Genomic DNA, 24,492 nt, shown 5'->3' on the forward strand with positions numbered 1-24,492 from the left:
CCATCTTTTAAAAGTCTGATGGATTTGATATTATCAACGCACTGGTGAGGTTTTCCACACAAGTGTGTTTCCATTATCCAGCAGTTAATTAAGTTATTAAAGTTAATGAAGTAATTGAAAGTCACACAGATTAGCTTAAGTATTGATAACTTATTCACTAGAAATTTAGAATACCATTTTTCTTCAATTTTCTGTTTCTCAGGCACTGACAGTTTTTAAGGCCAGAGTGAGATACCTCACGGGCAACAGTACTACCATGTTATTGGATCCACAGAGATAAGGCCTCTTGCTGGACTGTGGAGGGTATATATAGCAGAGTTGTTAACAAAGGCTAGCTAACACACCACAACGTGATTAGTACATGGAGTATGTCACATATTCTACTGATTTTAATATTTGAGCACCATACCTCGTGCCCTGTGATATGTGTGAGACCAGAAATGGCAGCTGCAATGGAGTCATATCCACCTCTCTGAACCATGGGACCAGTCTGTCCATAACCTAAAATAGAAAGAAAGCAAACAGTAATTCAATCAAGAAACAGTGCAACAAACACTTCCTACTATTTTAGAATAAAAAGGAACCAATATTTCTCATCAGCTTCTGTTCACAAGTTGTCCAGTCCGTTAAACCAATGAATGCTATTTTATCATACTTATTCCAGTCACAATGTTAAGATTAAGCAGCTGTTTCTACCATACGCAGGCTGGTCATGCGTTTAATCACAGAATCACAGATTTGTAGGGGCTGGAAGTGAACTCTAGAGATCACCTACTGCATACTGCAGTATCTGCACTCTGACTTCATTGTGATCTTCCAAAAAAAAAAAAAAAATGAAAAAGAAAACACTACAAAATTTTCATCGAGATGTTCCTGGATCAACTGTTACCAAATACAGAGTGCAGTTTGACTGACAGGTCACTGACAGGTATTATCACCTGTCAATCATAATGCAATCAAACAATTTAAGGCTGAAATGAAAGACCATTAATGCACTATCACGCCTGTATAGTGCAAAGAGCTAAGGCTGGTTTCCTTTTGCTCTTTTTTTCATGGAACTAGTGAACACCACCACACAAAGTGGAAATCAACAAGGAAGCCTCTCCTGGAGAAGCTGGCAGCCTGTGGTTTGGTCAGGTACACTCTGCTGGGTAAAAAACTGGCTGGATGACCAGGCCAGTGATAGGTGGCAAACAGAGTCAACAGCAACTAGTCACAGATGGTGTTTTCCCCAGGTGTCAGTACTGGGGCCTATCCTGTTTAATATCTTATTGATTATCTAGACATAGGGGTTGAGTGTACCTTCAGTAAGTTTACAAATGACACCAAGCTGTGAGGAAGCATCAAACTGCCTGGGGGTAGGAAGGCCTTACAGAGAGATCTGGATAGGCCGAATGGCTGGGCTGAGGCCAACGGGATGAAGTTCAACAAGACTAAGTGCCACATCCTGCACTTCAGCCACAACATCCCCAGGCAACCCTACAGGCTGGTGGCAAAGTAGCTGGAAGACTGCATGGAAGAAACGGATCTGGTGGTATTGGTTGATGCTCATCTTAAACATAAGCCAGCAGTGTGCCCAGATAGACAAGCAGGCCAATGGCATCCTGGCTTGCATCAGAAATAGTGTTGCCAGTAGGAGAAGGGAGGTAATTGTTCTCTTGTACTCAGCTCTGGTGAGGCTGCACTTCAAGTACTGTGTTCAGTTTTGTACTCCTTGCTACAAGAAAGACAGAAAGGTCCTGGAGCGTGTCCAGAGAAAAGCAACATGGTTAGTGAGGAATCTGGAACTCAAACCATAGGAGAAATGTCTGAACCGGGATTGTTTAGTCAGGAGAAGAGAAGGCTCAAGGGAGACCTTACTGCTCTCTACAACTACCCAAAAGGAGATTTTGGCAAGGGAGTTGTCAGTCTTCTCCCATGTAATCAGCAATAGGACTAAAGGGAATGGCCCCAAGTTGTGCCAGGGGAGGTTCCAGTTGGACATTAGGAAAAATTTCCTCTTTCAGAGAGTGGTTAGGTGCTGGAACAGGCTGCCCAGGGAAATGGTTGAGTTACCATTCCTGGAGGTGTTCAAGAAACATTTTGATGCTGTATTAAGGTCCCTGGTTTAATGGGAAAATACTGGTAGTATGTGGACAGTTGGACTACATGATCTTGGAGGTCTTCTCCAACCATGGTGATTCTATGAAGCAAAATATTTGATTACTATTATTTAAACTAATAGAAACTGTCAAAGATTAAAGTTTCTGCTCCTTAAAGAGGTAGCAAATTCAAAAGTTATTCTCATGCTTTCTTTCCTCTCTTCAGAAATCTCTAGCAGAAATATCCTAATTAAAGGAAAAAACAGTTACAAGCTGCTACAGACAAGACTCTTAGTATGGCTGGCACTTAAAATGCAAAATTTCTGTAACACTCTTATCTGTTAGGACAGACAGATAAATAGATCATCACATATTACAAGAAAAAAATCTCAGTCTCCCACATTCCTTTTATTTGTTCTCCCAGAACAACACTCTGTTAGCCTGTTTGATAGATGTGACAGTCAAGACTGGGTTTATTGCTCACAGCACAAAATTAAAAATTATTACATGTGAGGGTAACCATCTTCAATTCCTCAGTTTGGATCAGTGTTACTTAGTACAAAATTCATAAGTAACTCCTAATATATACTGCAAGATGTTCATCACTTCTGAACTGCAGTTTAAGTATGCTGTTACTCCAATTATTACTCATTAATTCACACCAAGCAAATATATTAATTTCCATCATTGTGCTGTAAATACCCTAATTACCTGCTAGGACATTTTTCTGGGAGACATCAGAACCAAGTTATTCAAGGCTAAGGAGGAACTCAGCTTCTATACTCACAGTTAAAAGGAACATGAGGATACTAAAGCCAGCAGAACTTTATTAACAAAGCCACAGAACAAATTTTTCAGAAGAAAAGATTCCCACTTCACTTACAGTCAAATCTATAGCATATTGACTTTAATAATCACAGTAGAGAAGACAAAACTACTGGTTTATCCAATGTTACTAAAAATTGTTTCTCTGACAGTGGCTGACTAGAAGACCTTGAAGAGCAATTAGTGACTTTTCCTCTCATATTAACACAGCTAAGTTCACACAAAAAATAAGTGTGCTGACATTTGAGCATAACTGGAGTTGCAAATAAAATGTTGGATCCACCCAAAAATGCTCTGAGTGGCTCCAAGCATATATTGTTATCTCACTGAGATGAAATGAAGCATTAAAATCATTTTAAAATGTGTGGGTCCACTTCGAAAATAAAATCTTACCCAATAATAATAAAAAAAACATTCAAAATAACTTTAATTGAATAGTGAAAAGCATATTGAAGTCAGTGAGAAATTATGCTCTGGACTGCGATATTAACAAAGAAAAGTCATCTCAACACATCTGCTCACACAAATGTTTTCACAAAGAGAAAACATCTGAAAATTAAACACTTGGTACATAGACAAAAAATATGTTTTTTTGCAATGCTCTTCTGGTAATGACAAACATCCATCCTTTAAACACTAAACCGAGGAAAGGTGACAGGCAAAATTTCACACATTTTTCTAGCAGCATTTTAGAAATTCATTTTAAGTCATTTTCCATACATGACAATAATCTGATTTCAAGACAGAAAAGATTATTTGATGCCTCTCTGGTTAATTTCACAGCTCCTAAAGGGGTGCCTAGTTGATTTTCAAAGGTCACATCAAATTAGAAAGGAAATATACATAACTCCAGTTTTGATATAAAGTCTGAATTGACAAAGCCAGTCTGAAGACAAAACTCTATTGTTACTGTAGATGGTGGCACAGTGCATGCACTTATTTCTCCCTAGGTGCAAGACTCCATACTTGCTCTTGTTAAACCTCATCCTACTCATCTCCGCCCAAATCTTTAGCCTGTCCAGGTCTCAATAAATGGCAGCACAGCTTTCTGGTATGTCATCCATCCTTCCCAGCTTTGTATTATTGGCAAACTTGCTGAGAGTGGACACAGTCCCCTCATCACATCTCCCTCACTGATGAAGTTGTTGAAGATTGGACCACCACCAATCCCTGAGGAATGTTCCTATATACAGGCCTCCAACTGGAGTCTGTGCCACCAATCACAACCCTCCGCACTCTGCCAGTCAGCCAGTTCTCAACACATCACAATTATATGTTTTATTATGGGGGCAACAAAAACATACAACTAGCAGATTGAGCAGGTATGTATAAAATCACCAGAAACAAAAGAATCTAAATATTCACTAAAGGACTGTTTATTCAGGAAATTCACTTACACCTACATCTTTCCTGGATCTAGCCAAGTCTATCTTCTGCACGAGGAAGGCTTCCTTAAAACGAACAGAACATAGGACAAGTACTAAAGAACAAACTTAGCTGGTTACCTCATGTACCTTAGTGAGAACAAGGGCCCTTGTGGTAGGCATGTTCAAAGTGAAAGCTACCGCAAGCAATTCAGTATTCCTCACAACATATCAGAAACGACAAATTACCTTAAAGGCCACACTTAGCATCCCCACTTATTCCAATCTTTCCATGTGGCTAAAAGAAATTTGTAGTTGAAACATTAGAGAGCATATTCCTAACTGAGACTGCCTGAATCTCCTTTTGCTAGTGTGCAGTACAACATGCATCATATGAATATTCAGAACAAGACATCTGTAACGTGACAAAGGATGCATCTGTTCCTCTTTTTCCATCTCCTCCCACATATACAGGAGCAAACAATTGAAGTTGTACAAAATAACACATGAGGTGAAAAACCAGCAAATACAGAATAATAACGCAGGTCATATCTGTTTTAAAATGCCTATAGTTGCTTGAAATTGTCAATATCGAGCAACAAGAAAAAGCTCGAGATGCCTAAGAATACTGATTTAGTAAAACTGGAAGACAATGAAAACGTATCAAAGTAAACTCTGTATTACTCAAACTAAAACCCTCATCACAAGTTGGGGGCTTAGAGAAGTAACTACGTAAGACAGTAATTACAATTTGTTGAAGATTTATTTGGTAAAGTGAGTTCTCAGTAAGTAAGCCTCCCATAAATACTGACAATATATATCCAGTTCAGTTAGAGGTGAGACTGTTGCTACTATATGATCAAATTACAGCTGGGTTAGTACATGACAACAATTGCTGACAAATGGAAGGACTGAGTATTTCTAACGAAAAAGATCAGAGAGACCTAGCAAAATAATGACACGTTATTGGGAAATAAAACTCTGCTGCTTATTAAAAGTTGGAGACACATTCCCCACTCTGATGAAACAGAGCCAATTAGTATGAAACAGAAGCACCTCTGACATCATGAAAATAATCATTTATGTGATTAGTGTGCAAGTGCCATGTGAGGGCACTCAAGCTTTGAAACACACCACAGGAAAAATGATAATATTTACAGGCATCATACAGGGTTATTTTTTTCCCCAAATTTTTATATGTCATAACAAATGACTGCTAGTTTATCCACTTAAACACAATCAAAATTGTTAGAATATATTTATCACACAAGACACACTTTGCTTTGGAATCTGCACTAAATAATTCTGTCCTGGGACAGAAATAAATATTATGAAGTGAGAAAGGTCAGGCTGAAGATTAGGAAAAATGCAATAACAGTAAAAGCTGTAAGGCTGCACAAAAGTGTTATTAGTAAAGCAGTCAAATGCCAGATTTTCAAAAATGTCACATTAAATTTAAAAATACTAGCAAAAACTGTTTCCAAAAAAAGCTCTGTTAGAAAAACAGACTAAAATGTGTCTTTCCAGGTTGTGCCTCATAATACCATGTAATCTACAGTGTAGCTTTATTTCATTTTTGCCAGATGACAGTGGGATTCTTAGCTACATTTATGGCAGACATTCTTCATAAATTTTAAGAAAGCAGGCAAACCAAATAAACAACTTTGTCCCAGACGAACTTCCATGTGTTTGTAGATCACATGCTATTCCAAGTAGCGTACTGAACATGCATTTGGACACTCTGTTTGCTTACTCAGGGGCTACTGATGATACGATGACAGAAATTCCTAACGTGTATCAAAACAGTTCATTTAGACTAGGAGCCACATGTCAGTATCTGTTTGTCCCAGATACTTACATGTTGCAAGAGCTTCACTTAAACAATGTTCACCTTAGAAACAATATTTTTAGGCAGGTAACGTTTGATTCATATGGGTTTTTCAGAAGGGTTAAAAATACTCCTTTATTCCTCAGGCTGTTATACACGTGATTTGTATTTGATGAAATTTAACAATTTCCCTGGGATCTACAAGCACAACTTACAGGATAGAACCTGAAAGGAATTAAAGTATAGCACTAGTTCAATACCTGGAACTATCCCTCTCATTTCTTTAATACTATTTGCTTTCAAGCGACTGATGGCCTGGTAATTAGCTTCCACAGGAAAGTGTGAATATACTATTATCCTGTGTCATAAAAATAAAAGTCAGCATTTCTCATGATGATCTGTGTGCAAAATATTTGGATCATATGCTAGAGAAAACCAAAAGCATCATTTCTGCACTTCTTCCTGATTTGATAGCATGATAAAATTTTATAGGACAAAATATAAAACATATTGTACTAAAAGGAGAGAAAAAAACAACACGGAGACATGCTGTCAACACAAATTCCCTGTAGCTCAATTCCCACATGACAAATGACATTATAAAGTCAGCGTGTATAGAATTCTGAGCAAAACATAGAAAAATATGTTCAACATAGACATTTCTACAAATAGGGACTAAACATTGTCACAAATTCAATCCAGATAGATGGCTATCCCTAGTGAATAACAAATTAATGAGAAACACCTTTTGACTTGTTCTACTGCCAAAAGAAAACATTCAATTAAAGACAGCTTACAGCTTTACTTAATAAAGATTAATGAAACAAGCAGAAGAACACAAGCAATTCTCTATAATGAGAAAAGCCAAAATCTAACAGACGTATTATATGAAACTTCGCAATGTCAGAGCTGCCAAAGAAGTTTGCAAAACGAGTAACAACTTGGAAAATGCCTGCCATGTGTTGGTCAGAAGGAAAGGAAGTAGAGCTTCCTGGGTAGGCAAGCTTACAGGAGATCAGGACTGATATGAAGAAGGTGAAGTCAGAGCAGACTTCAAGAGAGACAAAAGGAGCAAAACAATAAACTTAAGTCAGCACAAGAAATCTCACCAACAATCTGACAAATGCATTTCATTTTTCCATTGATGACTGTGATGCATACAGGATATCAATCACTTTATTGCTTTTACACATGCTGATTTCAGCATTCTAGACCAGTATTAAATGTCATGTATTATGAATTGGAAGGCAAAAATAAAATACAATTAGTAAATCCAATCATAACTTTCCACTAGTATTTAGCTACTGAAAGACTAGATGGGGACAAACAATAACCTCTGCCAGTTGTCCAACTCCATTCAATCTTCATGAGATCTGAGTACCAAGCCTCACTCAACTCCTCTAGAAATACCAACCACATTTCTGAGACACAGCCACAGACCATCTCAAACAATGCAAGTCTGGTTTTCAGCAGGCTTGTAACCAGGTCTGCAAATTCCTGGGAGATGTTTTCTTGCTCTTCAAAATGTCGAACAAGACAAGAGAAATCAGCTGTTGTCTCTATAACCCAAACTGTAAGCATCAAAAGGGTGCTCCTATCATTTTTATTTTATTTTTAAACATCAGCTAAAACTTATCGTAAGTCCAATTCAAAGCTTAAGCACTCAGAATACACTTGGATTAAGTACTCAAACTCCCTCTCACTCCCAGCAAGGAACCTCAGGCAGAACTAAAATTCCTCATTGCTTTTTTCAGTTAATACAAATATTCCTAGATAAATGCTTGTAAATGTAAGGCAACATTCTTTACACCCTGATTAGTACAGTGGATCTTATATTGTAAAAAATAATTTTAAAACAGTGAAGCCAACTGCCCTGAGCAGTGTAGCACAGGCATTCCCTCAAACCCATCTAGGCTGTAACACTTCCCCAGCAACTAGCTAAATACTGAGATGCCCAGATAGACTTCTGTGCTGCCTCACCTGCAGAATTATTACCCTGTGACTGACAGAATTTCAAAGTAACTTCTTAAGTACACATCTATTTCTCACCTTAAACTACCAACATCCTTTCTAAAGTGGTTAAAAACTCAACAATCACTTGTTGTGACTGCATTACAGTATTGTTGACAAACCTCTGTAGCAAAGTCAGTTGGAAGAAATCAAACTCGACTGAATGCTTCATTGCCTCCATCACTGGGCACATGTGTATGTGTAGTATAACCATGAACTCTACCTCCGAGATCAAATATAGAGCCCCATAAAGTGTCTTAATTACTACAACTTAAAGCTGGGAAAGAATGTCAAAAGCTCAAAATGTGGATAGATTTTTTTTTCCCAAAACGTTTGATCAAATCTTTCCAAAACAAATCTCTCCTAAAGATTTAATTCCTGAAGATTAAGTTATACAGAATAGTTTTTAAATTCCAGGCTCTCCTTCCAACCCAATAACTTTAAATCTTTATTTTTAGAGTTTGATTATAGCTGTCTGGTTTATACACATATTACGCATATAAACACAAGCTCAATTCTTAGCTCAAAGAACTCCGACTTCTGACATCATGAACAGTAAAATGTGTTTAATTTACAGTCCTGATACAACATTAATTTCTTATCTGACAGGGTGAGGGTGCAAATCCCAGCTTAAAGTTCAATTTAACTGCTTTGGCAGATCAGATGGAAGCAGAAGGATGCAGTATCTTACTGGTATATTAGACCTTATGTGAACTAAAAGACAATTTGCAATAGACTTCTCTCAGAAATACATATGAAAGTGATCTTGAATATTTTTAATATTAGCAGATTTCCTGATTAAACTATGCATTGTTTAAATGAATAGTCACTGATCAGGAATTTATCATTAGGGTGGTAAAACAGTAAATACATCTGGTTACTTAAAACAGCTAAACTTAAAAACTCGTTAATTCAAAGGCTCACTTGCCTAACTTGAATATTTTTCTACCAACAGATTATTCTAATTAGTTCCTTAGGAATGGTCATATGAGAAAAGAATATTTCCCTTTATAGAATAAGCATCTTCAGTGGACAACTGATATTCCACATTACTTTTTTCCCCCACATCTAAAAAGATTAAGATAGTTAACATCAAATTCCCTGACTCTATCTCATAGATGAGAAATGCCTTCAAAATAAAGAAGATGAAACCTATAACAAGATACCAGAGAAAGGATTGAGCAAGATATTCTAACAATTTTGGGACAACACCTTCTGATTTTTTTTCAGAACTGCAAAAAAGTTAATTTGAGACTTCAGATAGAAATAAAAACCCGACAGTCATACACCACATATTCTAAGCAAAAACAGTTCCCCCCTCCCTTCAGTAGGTCTACAGGACAGATGAGGAAGAAGTCTTCCAGGGAGAGTAGTGACAGAACAAGAGGGAACAGTTTTAAACTGAAAAAGGGTAGATTTAGGTTAGCTAAATTGGGAGTAAACTGTTCACTATGAGGGTGGTGAGGGTAACATCCGTTCCAGTCCTTTCTAAGATACCTGAAAGCCCACCTTATCATACAAAGAATACAGCTTTATATGAGAAAGTATCTGGTAGATGCAATGCAATTTTCTTGAAAGATGTAAGCTTTTAAAAGTGGTTATAAATTTTGCTTTCCACCTTCTCCTCTTGAAACAATGGTCAGAACTCACTGAAAGACATAAATACCATGTAGCTGAATTCTGACTTTGCAGTATCGATAAGGACAATGCAGGATGGCCATCCTATCTACAAGAAAGCTTTTCTCAGTGTTTAAATGGAGTCTTTTTTAGGTTACATTTGAACTATTAATTCTTGTTCTATTTGTCACAAACTGATTATTCTGTTTTCTTTACAAGAACTTTTACTTCTGAGAGGACTGTTTTGCACAGTCCTCCTCTCTTTAGAGCCATACTTTGCAATAAAGTCTACAACTTAAAATGACAAAGTTTTCTCCACAAGACAACTTGCAGATCAGTGGGTTTCAGCCAACTCTGGCATAAACACTGGGATACAGAATGCTTTTAATGTTCAAGTACGTGGAAAAGTGCCAGATATTGCCACCATTTTGGTTTCTGCAGATGACAAAATACAGGCTATTTTTCAACTGCTTGTGTCTTCTACACCCAAAACTGTTTTCTTTTTTAGCTACTGGCAAAGGCATTTATTTTATCGCAGTATTTTAAAAACAGAAGTAATGAAGACCATATGCATTCTAGGAAACATTTCAGGTCAAAATCAGCTACTTACAGTCTTCCTATCAATCTAATAACACCCAAAGAAAATAAAGAGAAGTGGCACAACAAAGACAAAATCTGTTTCTTCAGTGAAATCTCAAAGCCTCAACATTTTAAACAGTTAAATAAACAAAAAAGCTGCAATCCCCATATTAAAAGTCTCTCATGCACAGGAAAGAAGATTAATACAGTAACAGAGCAGAAAAGAGGCTTACAAGACAAGACAGTCTCCTGGAACAAATTCCTTAGAAAACCAGAGGAGAAAAGTTCAATAACAACAAATGAAATGTTTGGTGATGTTTTCTCAGGTCTTCTCTTTAGAATATTAAAGCACAAGCACAACAAGCACTGCTTTACAAAAGCTTATCTGCATGACTTCTGAAGATGTCTAAAACCTTCCCAGCTTTATTTCTGTTAACTTAGCTAGGCACCAGTCCAAGTATAATAGCTACTGAAAAATAAACATTAAGCCATCAGTAAGTGTCTCCACAATTGTACTGTGTTGCTATGTTGTTCATATCCAGGATTTCAGTGCCTAATCTGGTTTCATTCACTGTAAACTAACCCAGTGTCAAATCTTACAACTCACAGGCAGTCTTCTACAGTACTCTTCATTAGGACAGAATCCAAAACCTGAAGTTCCAGATTTTATACAAAATAATGCTAATTTTAGGGTGGCTACATTTAGAGGAAAGAACAAGCAATAAGTGTGAAGTCATAAGAAAGCTGTTATTCCTGTGCTCAGTTGGAAGTCAGTACTTAAAGTTAGGAAGAATTACGACTCGTTCATTAAACTTTGAATTTGCTTCTCACTCTGAGCAAGGAACAGGAGCACAAGAATATTTCAGAATTGCACTCAGTTGAAACTGTTCATTATTTCTAAAATCACAATACTTTGGATATTCAGGCTGCGTGTCCAGAGAAAAAGCAGTGGAAAAAACAGCTCTGCTACGTTGTTTCACACAAGTGCAAAAGGCTAGCAACAAAAAACCATGCACCTTATCTGCTGCTGGCCTACTATTGACAAAAGCACCACAAGTTCAAAGGGATAGAGTCGCTTAGCTATGAAGACCACCTTTGTGGTGGTGCACATCACAGCTGAATCACACAAGGATGTCAATCTCACCAGCAGAGAAGGGAGCCTGTCAGTTCCCACTGGTTTCTCAGGCTTTATTTCATTTCAACATACTTCCTTTCAGTTTCCATCTTTTTCATATTATTTTGGATTACTGATAGATTTTGGAAGTTCAGTCTGTGTCTTTGCCAGAGCCCTTTATTACTCCAGTAAAAGTACATCATACACTGGCAAAGCAACACTTGTACGTACACAGTTTTCTAGGCCAAATTACACTACATACTAGAATGCAAAACTACTTATGGAAATGCATTTCTGAGCAGGTCAGTGAAAGGAAAAAGCTTTTCCAGTATAATAGCATATTTGCTAATGGTTTTTGTCAACACAGCTACACAGGTCAGTGTTCACACCTCTTCCCATTCCTGAGCAGCATAGCTATGCTGACAGAAGTATGTTGTATAGAAAACAGTCCCATGCTCAGTTCCAAGAAGCTTGACAACCAGCTGAATTTTACAGAAGCCTCCCCAATTTGAATATGTCTGTTTGTTTGCTGCTTGCAAAACTAGCACTCTGGGATCCCAGAGAAAAACATAAATCCAGTGACAAGAATTTAAATAGGAAAATTATCTTTTGGTCCTCCATCCTTCCAACTTATGTAGTTACATCAGTCCTGCACAAGGTGACATCATTCAAGTTTGCTGTTATTCTGAAACAACCCCAAGTACCATTGTGATACATTTCAATCATTCTTGAATTAAGTGCACAAGTTTTGTGTATAACAGGCTGAAAAGCATTACTGCCCTCACCACTAGAAAAACTTACAACTCCAAAAATGGAATAGTTTGGGTAGCCTCTGTGGAGCCAGGAGTTGGACTCAACGATCCTTGAAAGACCCTACCAACTCAGGCTGCTCTACAGCTCTATGAAAAGCCAAGGCCCTTTTGCATTTCCTCCAATTAAGAGTTACAAGGCTCATGTTACTTGACAACTTTTTGAAAACTTGGTTTTAGAGGTGTTTTTAAAGGCATTATTTAGCCCTGCCACTGGTTGTTAGGCAACAGCTCTATCAGTAATGCTCCAGAGGTACAGGAACACAGCAAATCTGTCCTCGTGCCATCTGAGCTGTGCTGATGAGTGTAAAAATTTAGCTGGTGTCCAAAAAGCACAAAATAACATAAGAACATGAGAACAAATGCACTAGATCAGACTCAAGGCCCAGCTAGCTACACATTCTGTTTCCAGAAATGGACTAAAACAGATGCCAATATGAACAGGATAAGCCTATCTAATATTTTTCTTGAGTACTCTCCCAGCTTCCAACAGATTGCAGCTGACAGACTTCCTGAATAGGAAGATAAAGTTTTAAATTTACACAGTTCATCTTCAGAACACAATACAATTGAAAGGTGAAACATATAGACCTCTCCAAACCAACTGCTTAGGGGTAATGCAAATAGAAAACCTTTAAAAGATTAGACATTTTCAACTTAATTACAATATGAATGGGGACAAAAAAAACAACAACAAAAAACCTGAGGACTTTGAACAACTTCACAAATCCTATTAACTGGACTTTGAAATAAATGACCTTTAAAAAGTACTAGAAGACATTTAACAGTGAAACAATTCAAAATAATGCTATTGTCTGTCATCCATTTATAAGTCTATGGTTAACACAGTCAGGTCACTGTTTCACAGACTTTCTCAGAATGATTTTTGCTTCTAATTAAAATAAAAATTAAAAATAACTCCATATTAAGTGAAAATAATATATCCAGTATGGAAAAAAAATACTGTACCTAACACAGTCACACAATGCCTTTTGTTTGAGTGCAGAAAAGATGTCAAAACTTATTTGTAAACGGACTGCCTTGATATAAAATGGACATTTCTTATTGATGGGATGCAGGAGGTCTTCATAAGATGCAGAAATCAAGATTAAATTTCCTAGAGAACCTGCACATATAGTGTTAATTACTATCCTACTAAAGCACAGCTAAGTGTTGGGAAAATAAATGAACAGCTCCCACTGGCCTTCAAATAAAGCAGTCAGCCACTTGCTCTTCCACTTTCACTCCTAGAAGAAAACGTTTATTCTGTAAATAAATAAATTTACAAGAAAACTAAGTTTCACGTGGTCAGGATTGTTGCTTATACTGAATATATGAAGTACTCTGGGAAGTAATGCTTGCCACAGAGTGCCAAGTCTGCCCTGAAGTAGCAGACTTCCAGAATGGAGCATGCACCAAGCAAAAGAAGGCTTGGGGACATCACAAGGTGACTTACTCCAAGAGACAGCAAACCAGAGGCACACCACTGTCTTAACACTTACCATCAAAATTATTCAAGTCCTTAGCACATGATAGTCACTAAATTTTCAGACACCTCAGTCATAGTACCACATTCCTTTAACTCTCATCTCATTATAGAATCTTTTCTTGAGGTTGACTTTTCCACGAATCTTTTAGCCCTGAAGAAGTATGTAAGAGTCCCTTGATGGCACATACTGCTACCCCACTACAAATGAATGAGGTGGGCAGGCCACAAAAGCACCACAGCACCCCAAGGCCAATTCACCACATTGCTTTTAACATAGCTCAGCTTTTTTCTACATAACACTATTGGGTTATTTGAATGTATTATGACTGGATTCAAAAGTTCTCATTTTATAAAAGATTGAAGTTATACAAACAGACCAAAGTTGTTCTTATAAGGAACTACATACCACATAATATTACCACTGACATCTTACATGACCAAAGATTTTTCAGAGGAAGGCCCAAATCAGTTTAGATGTCCAGAAAAAAAAAATCAGTTATCTTAGACACAGTAATGTAGAAGAGTTGGTTTTGTTTTAAAATACTTCCAAACATTAAGAAATTCTGCTTCCAAACACAGTATAATACCAATATGATTAAAACTGTCCCGTCTGACTCTTTAAATATTTTATTCACTCAGTGAATAAAAGAAATAAGGAATTATAGCTTCAAAAAACTGCCATACTCCCTAGCATCACAGGGTCTTAATTAAAAACATACTTAAAAGCATGACTTCTTGTTTAATTTCTTTATGCTTTTTCCTGAGATTATGGCTCTACAATATTTAAATCTTGTGCCTTATAAGTCAATACTCTAATACCAAACCTTGTACATGTACAGAATGATTTAGGAAGAGAGAATTAAATGGCCACAGCATTAAAAACAAGGGGTTCTTAACTACCTTTCCTAAACAATGTTCCTTACCCAAAGTTCTCTCAATTCTCTTCACTGCTTCATATAATTTCTGAAATACGGCAATGAGAAGCAGACAGCGTTCCAGCTAAGAGTACACCAATGCCCAGGTGGCCAAGAAGGCCAACAGCATCCTGGCCTGTATTAGAAATAGTGTAGCCAGCAGGAGCAGGGAGGTGATCATCCCCCTGTACTCAGCTCTGGTACGGCCGCACCTCGAGTACTGTGTTCAGTTTTGGGCCCCTCACTACAAGAAGGACATTGAGGCCCTGGAGCGTGTTCAGAGAAGGGCAACAAAACTGGTGAGGGGCCTGGAGCACAAGTCTTATGAGGAGCGGCTGAGGGAGCTGGGATTGTTCAGTCTGGAGAAGAGGAGGCTCAGAGGAGACCTTATTGCACTCTACCACTTCCTGAAGGGGGGTTGTGGTGAGGAGGGGGTAGGTCTCTTCTCCCTGATAAGTAATGACAGGACGAGAGGGAATGGCCACAAGTTGCGCTGGGGAAGATTTAGATTAGACCTGAGGAAGCATTTCTTTTCTGAAAGAGTGGTCAGGCACTGGAATGGCCTGCCTAGGGAGGTGGTTGAGGCACCGTCCCTAGCGCTGTTCAAGAAGCGTTTAGATGAGGTGCTAAAGGACTTAATTTAGTAGTTGGGTAGAGATAGTGATAGGAGGATGGTTGGACTAGATGATCTTATAGGTCCTTTCCAACCTTATGAACTTATGAACTTATGAATGTGGAGTAGAGCAGAGTCTTTTGGACTATGTTCATTCTTATATAATTCAGTATGCCAGTCTTCTATATATCAGTACAACATCATGGAATCATGTCCGTATTTAATTATTCTTCACCATTACATCTAAGTCTTCTCAGAACTCTTCTCTCACCTTCTGTTCCCCATGGTATCTTAAAAGGGCTTGATTTCTAATTCTAATCCTGCTGTATCAGCTGCGCTCCCTTTCTAATTTGTAGTCCTGAGCTGCATGAAGCTCATAGGCAATTAAACTGCAGATCTTATAACAGGGCTGCATCACACAACTGTCCATGGGAATCTACTGACAGAGGGACTGCTGGCAATGCTTTAAATCTCTGGTTGTACAAGTAAAAACTGAAGTGCTTGTGAGGCCAGCTCTGCATGACTCTCTGCAAGATAGCCACACTCCCAGAAACTATTTTAAAGGAGATTTAAATGATGTCTTCTACTTGTAAATCAGCTCCAGACTCCTCCTTCCCCTAAAACCCTAAAGCTCATAGTAAGCAAGCCATAACCCAATATCAATATCTTCATGATATTCCATCACTCACTCTGATCAAAACAAAATACCCAGCAATGTCAGTTTTGAAGTATTGCTGCCCATGTCAATCATGAAATACAAATAGTTACTGTTTATATACCATAAAATCTAATATTGTTTCTGACAACTCCTATACCAATTTTATTATTTGTTCTAAATTGTATTGCCCTAGCTTGTCTATGAAAGCATTATGCAAGTATCAAGAATTTCAGTACAGCTTAAATAAATGCTATAACGTTTACTGTCCAATTGTAATTACATAATCCCAATAATTACTGGTCCCTGTAAATCTAGTGTGCAACTCAACTCCTCAGAAAAGTGTTCCCATGGACTATTTTATCCCTGGACCCTATTTACTAAATTTAACAGCTCACTCAGACAACTTCAAACTACCAAAAGAAAATAAAGACTTGGTCTGTAATTTTATCAGTCCATCTTATAAATGCGTAATGCAAAAAAATAAAACACTAACATTCAAGAGCCCTGATTTCCTTTTCAGTACTGGAACAATCTATGTTTATCGAGTCAAGCTCAAGTAGATGTTGCATACTTTTTTTCCCCTTCCAAATGCTTTACTCAACCATTGTCACCATTGCCAATGAGTTCATACTTCAGATGGCAGATTTTTTTTTTTATTTAACAGAGGTATAATGTTGACAGTTTTCCAGACTTGCCTTTTCATTCTCAAACCACATCAAGAACTGCTGGAAGCGAGACACACAGTTTGTTCTGACAATGCCTCCTTCGACATATCATTGAGTGTAGCATCTTCTATTATTAGAAAACAATAGATCTGTTGAAAACTTTTTGAACACCCTCTTATTGACTAATTCGATGACACCAATTTTTTTTTTTTGCACTCCTCAAATTATTTGAGCATCTAACTCTATCAAATTATTCCCACTTTGAGCAGCCTTTGCCTAGCAAAGCACACTGATTGTTTTTTGTTTGGTTTTGTTTTCTGTTACTGGAGATCAAGTAGGATGTGCATCAAAATTATAATGTTATATCTTCTCAAAAGAAGCAGCTACAAATCATTAGTACAAAACAGATGTACTGAAAAGTACCAAATGCTGCTTATTTTGAGTTATTACTATTTTTTAAGTAGGTGGGTGGAGTGAAGAACCATTTTGCCTCTTGCACTAATTAGAATCACTCAAGATGCATAAGATGTACTAAACTTTGAAGAAATGAGTTCATTAATTGGACTTAAGCCCTATATATATACACACATATTCACTTAAAAGGCACATATATAACAATTCCAGATTTAGACCCAGCTGAAACTCAGATGGCAAACAACTCTTTTTCCCCATTATTTTCACTTGTGTTAAATGTGTTAAAAATTAACTTCTTACTAACAAACACACTTAACAGTTTAGCAAAGTTTAGTACTTTACAAAGTGCCAATCTGAATTCATAAACTTAACTCTGATTTTCCATATGTAAATGTGAAGACTAAGTTCTTTGGGGTACAGGTTGCACATTCCAAAGTAGTATAATCAATTATAACAAATAAAATTTCATTAAAAGTAACAACATTTTTTTGCTTCCTTCTGGTTGAAGCATAAGTATTTCTGCATAACAGATCACCATGTCTTCAGTCTCACACACAAATGCAGCAAAATGCTCTTCTCCTGACTACATAAGTAAAAATTCTTTTTAAAAGGCAGAAAATTAAGTGTCATATTCATACTTTAAAAAATTGAATGAGAGAAAAAAAATACTGAACAAAGAGATTGGGTAATGTCACAAGCAACATACAAAGCAAACTGCTTACGATACAAAGCATTACTTAGCTTTCTAGAAAGGAAGGTATGAAGAGGAGACAAACTAAGGAACACTAACTTCAAAAAATATATATACCTTTACAAAAGAAAAACACACAAGATTCCATGAAAAAATAATAAACAAAGCAGGAGAACAGACGTCAAGAACCTAAAAGAAGCAGCTTTCATCATTCAAGGAAGCCTACAAAATTCAATGTCTTTCTAAACATACCGCCCCTCAGAGACATTAAGAAAAAACTGATTTGGTTTGAAATAATGTCCTTTTAAACAGTGCCCCCTCCTGTCCAGAAATAAATTGTGAGTTTCTTAGTTGACTGCAGAGATCATACTGAGAACAACAAATGGTCGCTTCCCCATGACCTGTACATGATTTATTTGAACCAGACGACTTACAAAAACTTATTCAAAAATGAACAACAGAACTGCCAAAATGTGTTACATTTAAACTAGTTCTAAGATTATGCTCACTAGTAAAGCCAACTTGTGAGTGAGAACAGAATCTGTAGCTTTGAAAGCACTCACAAAGCAAGGGAAACATTGGGAAATAAAGCTGTAGCAGATCTGGATGTGTTCAATCAGAACTGCCTGGATAAGAAACTTGGAGTGCTAATCAGGACTTCCAGAACACCAAAAAGGAGATAACACATAGCTTACCCACGTCTAAATTCTTTACTCCAAAATGACCCTGTAACTGCTGAAAAATTACACTACCTTTCATTTTACTATCACTAACAATTTGCAACAGTTAAACATTTAGAGAGAGGCAGTTCCATACCAACAGAGTTCCTGCATTTTAAAAAAAGTGCTGCAGTCTGAATATAAAGTAGCACATCATCTGACCCCTAAGGAGCATCTTCCAAATTCTTTGTGGATTGCTCTGAAAGTAATGCTTCATATTTATTTCCATGGAAACTACAACAGATACAGAGAGCACAGTAGTACCTATTCAATTGAGCAAATTTTCAGCTACGAAACAGCATTTTTCAATGTAGTCACCACTATTAGCTGATATGCACAGATGAGCTGACCGAGACACTCTTCAATTCATGGTGTGAGACTGTACATGGCTGTCCAGAACATTGCTTGTCTTTCATACTTTCTGCCACCACTAATGAAATGCACCACCCACTGCCTCAGTGTGCTCACATCCAATGTTTGGTCTCCATAGATGTTCAGCAAGAGTGAACAAATACCAATGGATGCAATTTTTTCCACATGGAGGAATTCAATCACACGCCTCTGTTTCACATGCACATCCATGTCAGATGCCATTTGTCCAGCCTGCCATCTGTCACACAGCAACAAAATGTAACAGGATACTGGTGGGAAGGTTCAACCCCTACTGCCATATCACCAAAATCCACCTCTGACATCATGAGTCAAGATAATAAAAGAGGAGGTATTACTTTCAGAGCAGCCACCCTATGTTCTGCTACACCATCTGCCTATTCAGGTAAACCAGTCACATGGGCAAAAAGTATTAAAATACTTTTTGTATTTTATTGAGGTATTGAAGTAGAGTCCAATCCTGCTCTTCAAGCTATATAAGAACGAGAATTTTGAACATTTTCCTCACAGAATTATTTTGTTCCTAAGCACAAAACCAGAGAGGAAGCTGGTTTGTTTAGCTGTATCAAGGAAAAAAAAAGAAAAAGGAAAAAAGAACTTACAGCTATCTGCTTAAAATACCGATAATTCTTTACAGTGAAGACTTGAAAAAAATTGGGAGACCTTTTTGACATGGTTATTATTTTCCATTAATACTACTGGGTTTTCATTTCCACCAGATTACCAAAATCCAGGTTCAAGATATGGTGGGTGGTGGGAAACACACACATCCCAAGGAAACACAGGAAACACATGAGCACTTCAAGGCTGAAGTCTCCACGTATTAAGTCCATGCCGCACATGTTACACTGCACCACATGTTCCAACAGCTGACAAGCACAGGTACACTAACTAAGCATGCTCAAACTCAGTTTTGATTTTTACTTACTGCTCATGCCTATTACACACAAGGATAGCAAAGACCTCCTCTCTGCTGTAGATGGAATGCAGGGCAGAATAGAAACACTAGTCCTCAGGTCACTAAAAGTGGAGAGAAAAAGCTAGGAGGAACTATGCAGAACTGTAGTTAGGACTGATTAGATCAGATTCTTCAGTGATACCACAGATAAGAACAGGAATGCCAAAGGAAACAAAGAGCAGGCTGGTGCAATCTACTTCTGGATGGATGGAATACAGAGGAATATATGAGGGCTGCTCCAAAATTAATGCCTCCTGTTTTATTATCCTGGCCCATGATGCCAGAGGCAGATGTTAGTGGTATAGCAATGCTCCCACCAATATCCTGTTACATATTTTCGCCATGCAACAGATGGCAGCAGAGGGGCAGCCTGACAAAACAGTGTCTGACAAGGAAGTGCAACTGAAGTAAAAGTGTGTCAATGAATTCCTCCATGCATTAAAAACAGCACCCATTAACATTCACTGATGCTTGCTGAACACATGAAAACCAAACAGTAGATGTGGACGTAGTAAGGTGGTGGCTGCTGCATTTCAGTATTGGGTCACCTGTGCTGGTACAGATTTTTACAAGAATGCAGGATGTTCTCTGCTGGCAAAAACACATAGCTATTTTTCAGCATAGTCACCACCATTAGTGTTTTGTAGTCAAGAATTTGCGAATTTGCTATCACATAATGCTACTTATGCCCCTATCTGATGTAGTTTCATATATTTTTTTTCATATTTTCCACACTGATTTGTCACAAATAAGTCTTTGAAAAGTGAAAATACCACCCTTCTGAAGTATAACAACTGTAGATTATTTTTTAAAAGAAAACTAAAATAATGAATAGCCACTTGAGCACACTCTCTCTGGAATAGTACCAAAGACTACAGTGCAGTCCAGAGTCAGAATTACTTTAATATTAGGGACCATCCAAAACAGAAAGGGATAAAAGTTTTAATATTGAATTAGACTTATTTATACTTGCATGCAGCAATCAAATGAGACTCAAAAGAATCTTCATGACTCTTGTTCACAGCTGCTACAGAAGTCATGCTGTAGGGTAAAGCTGATTCCTTCAAATTATTTGTTTATTGATTGCATTCCATACCTATGATGTCTAAACATGAAAGGTAATACAGTTCCAAAAATAAGAAACAAGAACAGTCCAGATGATTTTCAGTCTTATTAATGAGTTAACTAAATGGCTAAGGGAAGTAAAATACAGTAATTATTCGTAATTTGTTAAATTAATCTGCTATAATGTCTTCAGCATGTAGACTACTCAGCAAGAAAAAACAGGAAAATTGAAAATTAAAGTTGGGAAAACAATCTAAATCTGACACACCAGACAAGTTTATTTCTTAGTTACTTATTGTCATCTGTTATACCATAATGTCTCTATTCTCATATCTCAAAATATGAGAGTTCATGATAGTCATTAACAATAACCGACAATTTTGTCAGTTAAGATTAGTTTTTACACATAAGATATCTCTATAAAGCATATTTCAAACTTCCTAAGTTAACAAATAAACCACTCCAATCCTCTCTTCAAAGACCTTCTAACATAAATCATGTTACACTGCGTATCCATTATCCTTCACAGGATCTATAAACCAGAAAGGGCTTGAGAACTAACATTTCCATTATCTCTCAAACAGCCTGTAAGCAAGGTACAAAATGGAGAAAATATCACTGTTTAGATGTAACAGGGATTTCCATAACCAAGATAGTTTGTCTTGATTTTCAACATTTGGGAAGACAACTTGTCCATTTAATCCAATATTCTAGGTCAGCACATCTCTTACACCTGACAAGTATTGCTTTTCTTTAGATCTTTCTTAACTCACATTTCCCATACCTCTAGTGAGGCATTCTATATACACATAGCTTTTTATGGTATTACTAAATAATCTTGGACTGTGTTCTCAGTCTCTTTCCAACTGAAATATTGCTTCTAAGTTTTCAGCAACCTGCAAGGAATCAGTCTGTCAAAGGGTCATTCTACTTCATTTTAATTCCAGCCCTTTCCCTCAAATGCTGTCAGAAACACAGCTCCTACCTACAGTCAGCAAGGTGAGTGTTTCTCCAGGGTCTTTTCAGAATGCAATGTTAAAAATGTTTCCCAGGCAGATCTCTCACAAATCTAGGCATCCAACTCAGATGCATCAATTAACTCATGTGAACCTGTTGTGGCTTTTTGGACAAATCAAAACACTGCTTAAAGACAGAGCTCTGTGTCAAAAGTCCCATTATCATTATAAGCTTCTCCTTTTAAGAAACTAGAAGAAAACAAAAGATTTGAATACTGCAAACAGCAAGCAACATGACTGAGAGGTTCAAACAATTACTGATTATGTCCCCTGTCTTCTCCAGAAAAAAAAGTGTGTTAATTTCTAAGTTTACATTAACATCTTGATGTGGTCAGTTACTCTTTAGTGTGTGTTTTCATTGGCAAAGTGATTATGCATATTAATAACACAGGTTTTGACCAAAATTTCACCTTGCTCAGATACATTAATACAAGTGACTTATACATATTCACTTATCAAGTTGTTCTAAAGCTTGATATGCTGAAAATTCAGATTAACAAAGCTTACCAAATTAAAAAAGCTTAACAAAAATGGCTCAAGTAGAAAACTCCCCTGATGCTGCCAATAAGAAGTAGCAATGTCTGTAGATTAACTCCCATGAGAACATTTTAGTGCTTTTACTCATCTCCTTTGTAATTTGTTTACAATGGGAAAAAAAACCCATTTGATCTTTTCCCTTAAGCATTCATATTAAAATCTAAGCTGCTACACTATCCAATTTTTGTCAGAAATTTTGCACTTGATCTTGTTCACTAAATTAAAAAAAAAGAGCTATATTAATCAACTTCTGGTTTTCTTCCCAGTGCTCCAAAATAAAAAGGTAGTGAATAACTGAATACAGTATAGAAAACCACACCACAGAAATCTTGAAAGAAATCACAATCAGCTTAGAAAGAAAAATTTTTCCTTCTCAAATTGCAGTTGTGAAGGTATAGGGTTAGGAAAGCCAAGGCTGAACTGGAGAATCCAGCAAAGGATGTGAAGGGCAGGAAGAAAGAATGCTGCCAGTACAGAGCTGCAAAAGGAAAGCTAGTTAAAACATGGGTTTATTTTAGAATGGGGAAGGGAAAATGATTACCAGTAATGTGAAGAAAACAAAGGTATTTAATTCTCTTTGCCTCTGTCTTTACCTATAAAGCTAGCACTCAGAGTCCTGGACCCTTAAGACCAGAAGTAAAGCCTTCAGGAGAGAAGTCATTTAGGGTACAATTAATCAGCTTCAGTAAGAAGGTACCCTGGTATCAAAGGAGACCAACAGTATCTTGCACTGCATTATGAAGAGCATCAACAATATGACAGGAGTGACACTTCTCATCTCCTTCATATTGGTGAGGCCACACATGCAGTACTGCATCCAGTTACAGGCTCTCCAGTACAAGACAGATGGACTTCCTGGAGAAAGTTCAGCACAGGGCCACAAAGATGAAGAGGCCATCAAGACTATCAAGGATCTGGAGTATCTGTCTTATAAGTAGAAGCTGAGAGATCTGGGACTGCTCAGCCAGAAGGAGGCTGAAAGGAATCTAATAAATGCATGTAAATACCTGAAGGGAAAGTGTAAAGATGGGAGTCAGATTTTTTTTTCAGTGGAGGCCAGTGCCAGGACAAGAAATAATGGATGCAAACAGGAGGCTTTCTCTGAGTACCAGGAAGCACTTCTGTGCTGAGCAGCTGGTGAAGCAGTGCCACATAGCTAAAGAGACTATGGAGTTTCCTTCTTGGAGATCTCCAAAAGCCATCTGGACACATGCTGCTATGAGTGGCACTGCTCTGGGGCACAAGTTAGAGCAGATGATCCAGAGGGCCCTGCCAGCCTCAGCCATTCTGTGAAGATGATCATAGACTGGAATATCTGAACATATCACCCACAGGAAAGGGTGAGAGCTGGACAAAGAGAAAACTCTGAGGGAAATCAATCTTACCAACAAAGAAATACTCAATGAGAGGGAATAAGTGAGATTAAGACCCTCCTCAGTAGCACCCACTGACAAAACAAAAGGCAATTGGACAAAAATTCACACCCCCCACTTTAACACAACGAAATACACTTCTCTGTGAGAACATCAAGCACTGGAACAGGTAAGAAGCTTCCATCTGTGGAAATACTCAAAAAACAGGCGGACATAGTTCTGGGGAACCCAGTTCAGCTGACCTTGTTTGAGCAGGAAAATTGGACTACATATCTCAAGAGGTCCTTTCCATCTAGGCAACTCTGCATTTCTGTACTAAGTATTTTTCCTTACCGCTTTACTTGAGTCAAAGTCTTTAATTGGTGAGAGGTGCACTAAAAGTAATGCCTCCTACTCTAAATAGGAGCTGAGAATTTGCTCTATCAAACAGGATTATTGCTCGCTTTGTACCTGGTGTATTTTCCATTGAAATAAATAGAATGTATTATGCTTGGAGTGACCTTCAACCTATCCAGCAGAACAAAAGTTATTATGCGCAATGAGTGGGGAAAAAAAAATATTAACCAAATCAAAGGCCAACCTAGCAACTAAATTGCAGTGTGGGTATCAATTTATTCTTTCTTTAATTATAGATAAAGCAGACAGATAAAAAAGGAAGAGCTCAGTAAATTCCAGCTGTGAGATAACATGCATATGCATGTATGGAGAACACTGTGGTAACTCGCCACAAACTAAACTAATTATATGCTACCACACTGGAAAC

General features: G+C 37.5%; 1 protein-coding gene across 1 annotated transcript in view; it reads right to left on the minus strand.

The window, feature by feature from the left end:
- The window catches only part of SUGCT (succinyl-CoA:glutarate-CoA transferase), a 324,796-nt gene that overhangs the window by 284,910 nt on the left and 15,394 nt on the right, over positions 1-24,492 (minus strand). Inside the window, exon 7 of the mRNA XM_065752744.1 lies at positions 410-501. Within this exon, the coding sequence (XP_065608816.1) occupies positions 410-501 (92 nt within the window). The remainder of the gene's footprint in view (positions 1-409; positions 502-24,492) is intronic.

This window comes from Cyrtonyx montezumae, unplaced genomic scaffold (genome assembly GCF_038088225.1).
Source record: "Cyrtonyx montezumae isolate F1298 unplaced genomic scaffold, pur_monq_1.0 scaffold_8, whole genome shotgun sequence".
Lineage (NCBI taxonomy): Eukaryota > Metazoa > Chordata > Aves > Galliformes > Odontophoridae > Cyrtonyx > Cyrtonyx montezumae.